This window comes from Periplaneta americana, chromosome 6 (genome assembly GCF_040183065.1).
Source record: "Periplaneta americana isolate PAMFEO1 chromosome 6, P.americana_PAMFEO1_priV1, whole genome shotgun sequence".
Classification (NCBI taxonomy): Eukaryota; Metazoa; Arthropoda; class Insecta; order Blattodea; family Blattidae; genus Periplaneta; species Periplaneta americana.
The window spans coordinates 188,027,127-188,034,948 of NC_091122.1; the positions used below are offsets into that span (position 1 = coordinate 188,027,127).

At 35.7% G+C, this 7,822-nt stretch overlaps 1 protein-coding gene across 4 annotated transcripts in view; it reads right to left on the reverse strand.

Moving 5' to 3' along the window:
- Positions 1 to 3,638, reverse strand: part of LIMK1 (LIM domain kinase 1) — a 90,238-nt gene extending 86,600 nt beyond the window's left edge. For 2 of the 4 annotated variants that reach the window (XM_069829745.1, XM_069829742.1), the window contains exon 1: positions 3,487 to 3,638. In XM_069829745.1, the coding sequence (XP_069685846.1) occupies positions 3,487 to 3,517 (31 nt within the window). In that variant the 5' untranslated portion in view covers positions 3,518 to 3,638. Of the gene's footprint in view, positions 1 to 3,154; positions 3,351 to 3,388 lie in introns of those variants that run through there. The other 2 variants (XM_069829743.1, XM_069829744.1) reach the window with 2 other exon arrangements.
- Positions 3,639 to 7,822: the final 4,184 nt, after the last annotated feature.

The window sequence follows — 7,822 nt, forward strand, 5'->3', positions numbered from 1 at the left end:
TAGGAAGACTGGAAAATGCTGGGTTTGCAGTGAAAGGTCTGCCCTTGGGCAGAACACTATGAATGAATGAATATATACCATAAGTTAAAAAAAATTGAGTGTGGATACCAATTTCGCACCAAAACAAGGTGCAAAGTTGCTATGAAAGTAAATCTAATGCTTCCTGCAAAAATACTGTTGACCAATTGAGTTCAACATTTCCTAAGCGAGATCACTAGTTATAGTGATAATAGCGTAGATGACAATTATAACCATTCTACTGAAAAGAATGTCAACAACAAAACTGAAATACCAATATGCGAATCCCAATCTTCACAGGAGGGTGCGGAATGTGAATATACGACTTGAGTGGGCTATGATGAGACCTGGGGCATCACACACTGCTTTGATAGATGTAAGTCCTATAAGAAGGCATAATTATACATCACATGGACTGCATCTGAATGGTAGAGCACCTTTCAGTTCTTATTGTCAATAGCATCAGACGTAGCCATTTTAAAAAGCAGAGATGTAATATACCTGTGATAATTTGTTCTGCATGCATTTTGTTGTTTTGAAATAAATGAGCGTTTCTGAATTACAATTTCACACTGATTGCAAAAATGAAATCCGTTTTTGCGTACCACGTCAGAATTTTTTACAATTCAAAATTTTATGTTTTCAATATTTTTCGTAATATAGTAAAATTACAGTCGTTTGTTAAAAAGGCATGACAGCTTATAATTTAAACTTTATTACTTAAAATGTGACATAATATATTTCATTTTGTTTGTATTTGATATTTATTAAAATCTACTGACTATAACCACTCTTGGGCGATGTACAAAATTGTATCCTCCCCCTTAAAATGATCGAGGTTAAGACATCCGTTGTTTATTCTTGGACATTTTTATGTCTGCACTAAACGTTATCTATAAACAGGAAGTTGAAATGTTTAGTGTCTCAGGTCATAAAAAATTATGAAGGAAATATTTACTCTTAGAGATTGCTATTAATACTAACAATGAATTAAAGAAATGACATAGGGTCCCTGTATATATATTTATTTATGGAAGTGCAACCCAGCTAATGAGGTTATAGATTTCCTTACTGAGATAATAAACCTATTCCCTTTCAAAAGTTGTTTCAAAATTAGAGGTTCAGTTTCATGTTGTTGGTTGTCGTGTAAAAGTGGTGTGTGAGTACTCATCTTTCTGCGAAAGTACAACATTAGTTTTGTTTCATAGAAATGTCGAAACGAGGTTGTGTAAATGATCCAAATATTTTTGCTATATTGTGGGTCATACACGTTAGTAAAACAGGGGCAGAATATAACAGCTATTGTAAAGAATAGTCACTTTCAATATTTTGGCATTAAGTTAGGAGACCAGGCCATATCCTGATGTCCCTATAAAGTATGTCGTAGTTATGTTGAGGAGTTGGAAAAATGGAAAATGGAAGTTATTGCCCTTTGGTATCCCTATGATTTGGAGGGAACCTACAAATCATTGAGAAGAATTGTTATTTTTACACAGATATACTGCTAAAAACAAGAAAGATATTCTATATCCTAACATTCCCTCTGCCATTCGGCCCATACCTCATGGTCCTGATATTCTCATTCCACTACCCCCTGAATCAGATACATTGCCATCTGCATCCAGTATCACTGAATGTATTACTGTCTTCAATTATCTTGAAGCTTTGAAGGGTCATAAGAGGAAGTTCAGAACAGAATAAACTAAATTTATACATACTCATACCTTCTACACAAATGAGGAATTGTTTTTCCTTGTAAATTGAATTACTCTACTTACTGTGTAATTACTGTACAATTTTGTATAGCTCAACTGATGAATTGTGTATGATCTAAATTGAATTAATCTGCTTGTTATACATATATATTGTTTATACATGTAAATTGAAAATTAATCTGTTTGCTGTGTATTGCATTTTTGTATAGTCCAACTGATGTAACTGATGAATTGTGTATGCTTATAAATTGAATTGATCTGCTTGATATTTTTATACTAGCTAAATTGAATTGTATATGCTTGTAAATTGAATTAATCTCCATGCTATTACGGCTCAAGCTGATGAATTCTTCAGGCTTGTAGTTTTTGTATAGTTCAACTGCTTACTATGCATTATACATTAGAGCCATCAGCATAGCTGAGTTGGCAAACTCAATTGCCTGTTAATCTGGAGCTGTCTTTCTTTTTTGGTAGGTTATTTTACGATGCTGTATCAATATCTTAGGTCATTTAGCGTCTGAATGAGATGAAGGTGATAATGCCAGTGAAATGAGTCCGGAATCCAGCACTGATAGTTACCCAGCATTGCTCATATTGGGGTGAGGGAAAACCCCGGAAAAAAACCTCACAAACAGGTAACTTGCCCCGACCGGGATTCGAACCCAGGCCACCTGGTTTCTCGGCCTGACACGCTAACCGTTACTCCACAGGTGTAGACTGATTACCTGGTTGGGTTCATACCGAAGTTTTCCCCCATTGTACGGCAAATGTCAGGTAATCTATGACTAATCCTCGGCCTCACCACATCTCTCCAAGAAATTCTGTAACTCTTAACTTGTTGCACATTTTAAAGCTTCGATGCTGACGTAAGATCTACAAGAAATGAAATGAAGTGAAGTGAAAAGTGGCCGGCTGAGAGGTGCGGAAGGCGAAATTGCTTCGTCGAGGTAAAAGAGTAAGGTGGCAGGGAGAGGGTACACATACATCTCATTTCCATGAGTTTCCTTATTGATGACAGAGAAAAAGAGTTTTCGTAAGGTCGAATTAGTAACAGGTTAATTGTCTAAGAATGTGCCCTTTCTTCCAAGGCATACCAAAAGCCCAAAGTAACCTAATCTGACTTGTCACTGATCCTCGATCTTATGAAAACTCGCGTTTCCCTTGTGATCGGTAAGGAAAAGCACGGAAGCGAGATGACATGTGCTGTACCTTCCATTCCACCTCGACGGAGCGATCCCGCCTGACTCACCTCTCCGCTGGCCCCATCTTTACAGCAACTTTCTACCCTTATTTAGGTGCGAAATTGGTGTCAGTACTCAATTTTTGTCTTTGTGGTACATACGATTCAACTAGAAGCCAAGTAAGTAAATACGCTTATATATTAACGTGGTAACGCAATTGTAAAGAACTGTTCGAGCTACCTCATAAAAAGAGAAAACATTGAAAATATTGATTTAAAGTCAATGTAGACCTAAATATGAACAAAAATCTGTAACACACTAGTGCGTAACAAACAAAATATATCACTCAGAAGAGTGCTTCCTAAACACGAACTTAATTATAGCAAGAAACTACAAGAAATAATATGGCAACCGAGACAGGACGCCCACTCATCACTGGCTCTTATTAAAAAGTAGTGATGGTCCTGCACATACAACAAACACAGTCATCTAGTCTTCTTCTTTATTCAAAATTATGTGCACAGCACAATACAAATCACTCAAGTTCTTGATGTCAATAGCAAGTGAAGTACCATTTGTTGCACCTTCCTCCATTATCACCATGCACACGAAACTCCGATGTTTAGCTCATTTCCACACCCCAGCGACCCTCAACAAGAGCTCGCAAACTAAGGAAACCAGGTATAGGCTTCGATGCCTTGGTCTGAAGTCAGTTGTGAGCATAGACAAATAACAGAGGCATGGCCTACAATATTGGCAATGGTAAACTTGATCATAAATGCGCACAATGTGCATAGTTGCTTGTATTGATTGTTCGGTCAGGCCGCTTGAGGTTGCGTTAAAAAATGTTGCTTTTCTACTCGGAGTACCCCTCATTCCATCGTTCATCAATACCAAAGAGCACTCTCGTCGCTGACTGGTGACAGGGGCCTGTTTCACAATGTTTACAATATTTGTAAATTGTAAACTTTGCTTGGAAATCGTAAACTTCTGTTTCACAACCTTTGCATGGATATACCCTTAAAACGTCTTTGAATATACCATTGCCGATAAATATATAATAGGATGCGAAACCACGGCAGAGGCGAAACTTACTGAGTTTCCCGTAACACATGCTAGAGGCGCTAATGTAGAAATTGATCTTTCTGCCACCTGTTGGGAGTAGGCGAACTTATTACATCTAGCAGCGCACCAAGTAACGAAAATAAGAACTAATTACTCCATTCATTTAGCAGCACACCTGGTGACGAAAATATTAAACTGAGAGAACCATTCCTCATTGAAGAACTGAGGACCCAGAGCAGTGTATATTAGAGAGTACCGCATTCTCGGCGGCGGCAGCCATATTTACTCCTGGCTCGGCACAGATGCATAAGCAGCAACGAGTTAGATACTATAGAGAGGCCAAAGACCTCAGAAAGTTGGAGACAATTGAACATTGGTCCGCCATGTTTCGGTTAGTCAAAACAAAGGGGCGTGGCTCGGATGTTGTAGGAAATGACTGTGATGAAGTTAGTATTATTGTGAATTGAGTTACATATTAAGACTATGTTAATAAGTAAAAAGTAAAATACACACAAAACTTTACGTTTTATAACAGCTGTAGGTCTATGTTTTATTAGTTTCACTAAATAATTATAGCCCAGATATTAAATGACAAGCTATACTCGATGCAACCAAAGCAAAGCATCTAAAGACGGATGAATTTAATCGGCAGAAGAAAAATAAATAATTTTTTGACTTCGTCACAAATTTCATTGCCTTACAGCTAATCTAACCTAATATGAAATTATGTAATTCAGTGCTCACCAGGTGATTTCAAGAGAGACGACGTATGTAACTAATAGGAGTAAAGTAAGGAAAGATAGTGGCGAAAATTAAAAAAAATATATATCCAGTAATTAAGTTATTGAGAAAAATTCATTTGAAATTGGAATTAACACAGAGAACTTTTGAAAACTGCAATTATTAAAACTACAAATAACCTCTTAGCATGCAACATAATAATTAAAGAATGACACTAATAGAAAGTTACTCGTGATCATAACTCACCACATTTATTGAAACGATAAGATACTTACGATTAACATTGTTATCAGAAACAACAGGAGCTACAGCTAGCTACACTTCTTTTCGCGTGATGGAGACATCGTGTAGTCTAATATAATTTGAAACAAACATTGATCTCACACGTGTCTTGCAACTAGGCAGAGGCTTTTGCAGAATAAAACTGTTCTTACATTATTTTGAACAATAATGACAAATTGTGTGTGATGCAAGTGCAAACTTTCCTCTTTGTTAACAAAAAGAGCCCTACTCATTAATAAAAAGAAAATTGGAGTAGGCCCTATAAACACAATAAATACTAAACTCTTGACGGTACAAACTTATTAATACAGACATTTCGCTTATGCTCAGTCCGTCTTATCTTATAATTCTCTGCGGCAATGATACCTGTATTGAGAGGGTTTAATTATCCAGCAACGAATGTTATGATTTACGGTACATTTAATTTAAATCCGAGGGAATGAGACATTTTTGGAAATTTTAAAGTCTTAATTATTTCTTTTTCATTTATAAATCAGCTTTTTACAAAACCTATAGCGAAGTGTTTAAATTAAATATTGATGTATCTGAAAAATATAATAATTTATTTTATTTAACCTGGTAGAGTTAAAGCCTGCTCTTCCACTGACCCAAGTCTACAATTAATACAAATAAATAATAATAATAATAATAATAATAATAATAATAATAATAATGATAATAATAATAGATAAGTTGTGAAATATTATTATTGAAACTGTATCATACAAGAATATGAAATAAAGTATTCATTGGAAACTACGGGACACCTTCTTATTCAAAGTCTCCCGTTGTTTCCGTTTGCTACATTATAAACAATTTACTACTTGACATAATTTCATATTTGTAATAAGTTTAAGGTGGTGTTAAAGGACTATTTGTTTTCATAATATTTATTCGGATCAAGTATCTAACTCGTTGGCAGTGTACCTTTGATAAGCACTCCTTGCGGAGGCTGGCGGTACTATAGACCGCCATGTTTTTTAGGGAGCGATCCATAGTACTGTTGGCCTCCGCAGGGAGCGCTTATCAGAGGTCTTCAGCCTCTCTATAGTATCTAACTCGTTGATAAGCAGTAATGCTAGAAGGAAGGTCATTAAAGGCGATATCATACATGTTGTTGTGGTTTATTGAATACAGGAGACGAGGATTAATAAACATTGTCATAGCGGGATGACTGATTAGAGATAACACTTTATTATTATTTATATAATGTCCATTTCAATAGGGATAACATCAGCAATTTTCTACGCAGTTCTCGTACCAACACTTCGACTGCCACCATTTAGCAGATTGCTGTAGTGCATTTGCTATAACAGACAATTTTCTTAACAATAAATAGGCCTACATTCTAGTTCTAAAATACAGTGATAAGACTTTTTAAAAAAATATTATGACAAGTTGGGAACGTATGAGTTGAAGTGTTAATAATTAAAGACTTCAAATCCTTTACTGTAAACTCATTTTCTACCAACGTTACACATTTTTCTACATTTACAGATTTACAAGGGTATACAGTGACATATTCTTGTACTACTTGAGAGTCACTAATGTGCTAATAAAATTTACAGATTCACAAATACATATGCCTATAATTTATTTTGTTTTATTTTGAACAAAACTGATCCCAACAAGTAGTAAAGAGCTTGTTGTTCACTCAAGTTAATATTTCTGTTTTCAATTAAATTACAATTTAGCCTATATCAATTTCCTTTTGCTCACATTCATCTTCACTAGACCTTTCTGCTTCGGGTTTACTTACATCTGTACTTAGAAACTTAACTAATTGTTCAGAATCGCTAACTGCGTAATATCCATGCTCCGTTTAAGAGAAAAATTGAGAAATCGTAATGCAATTTTGAATTATTTTGCATCCGGGATTGGATTTATGGAATGGAAAGTAGAAAATAAATTTTCTAACGCATCCTGCGTGGATCTATCTAGCATAAGATATTTGAAGTTCGCTTTATTATGACAAATTTCTTGAGAATCAAGAACTGTTTTTTGTTACCACTATTATACCAGTTTGGAATGGTTTCTAACGTCCGCTTTTGCCCACCTTGATGTTTTCAATTATAAATATTATGTCATTACTTACTTACGGCTTTTAAGGAACTCTGAGGTTCATCGCCGCCCTCACATATGCTCCACATCGGTCCCTATTCTGTGCAAGATTAATCCAGTCTCTATCATCATATCCCACCTCCCTCAAATCCATTTTAATATTATCCTCCTATCTACGTCTCGGCCTTCCCAAAGATCTTTCCCCTCCGGCTTCCCAACTAACACTCTATAGGCTATGCATTTCTGGATTCGCCCATACGTGCTACATGTCCTGTCCATCTCAAACGTCTGAATTTAATGTTGCTAATTATGTCAGGTGAAGAATACAATGCGTGAAGTTCCCCGTTGTGTAACTTTCTCCATTCTCCAGTAACTTCATTCCTTTTAGCCCCAAATATTTTCCTAATTACCTTATTCTCAAACAACCATATCCTCTGTTCCTCTCTCAAAGTGGGAGTCCAAGTTTCACACCCATACAGAACAACCGGAAATATAAGATTTTTTGACAGCAGACTAGATGACAAAATCTTCTCAACCGAATAATAAGAGGCATTTCCCATGCTAATTCTGCGTTTAATTTCCTCCCGAATGTCATTTATATTCGTTACTGATGCTCCAAAGTTATTTGAATTTTTCTACCTCTTCGAAGGATACATTTCTAATTTTTATATTGTATTTCCATTTCGAATAATAATCTGGTCACAAGATATAATCATATACTTTGTCTTTTCGGGATTTACTTCCAAACCTATCGCTTTG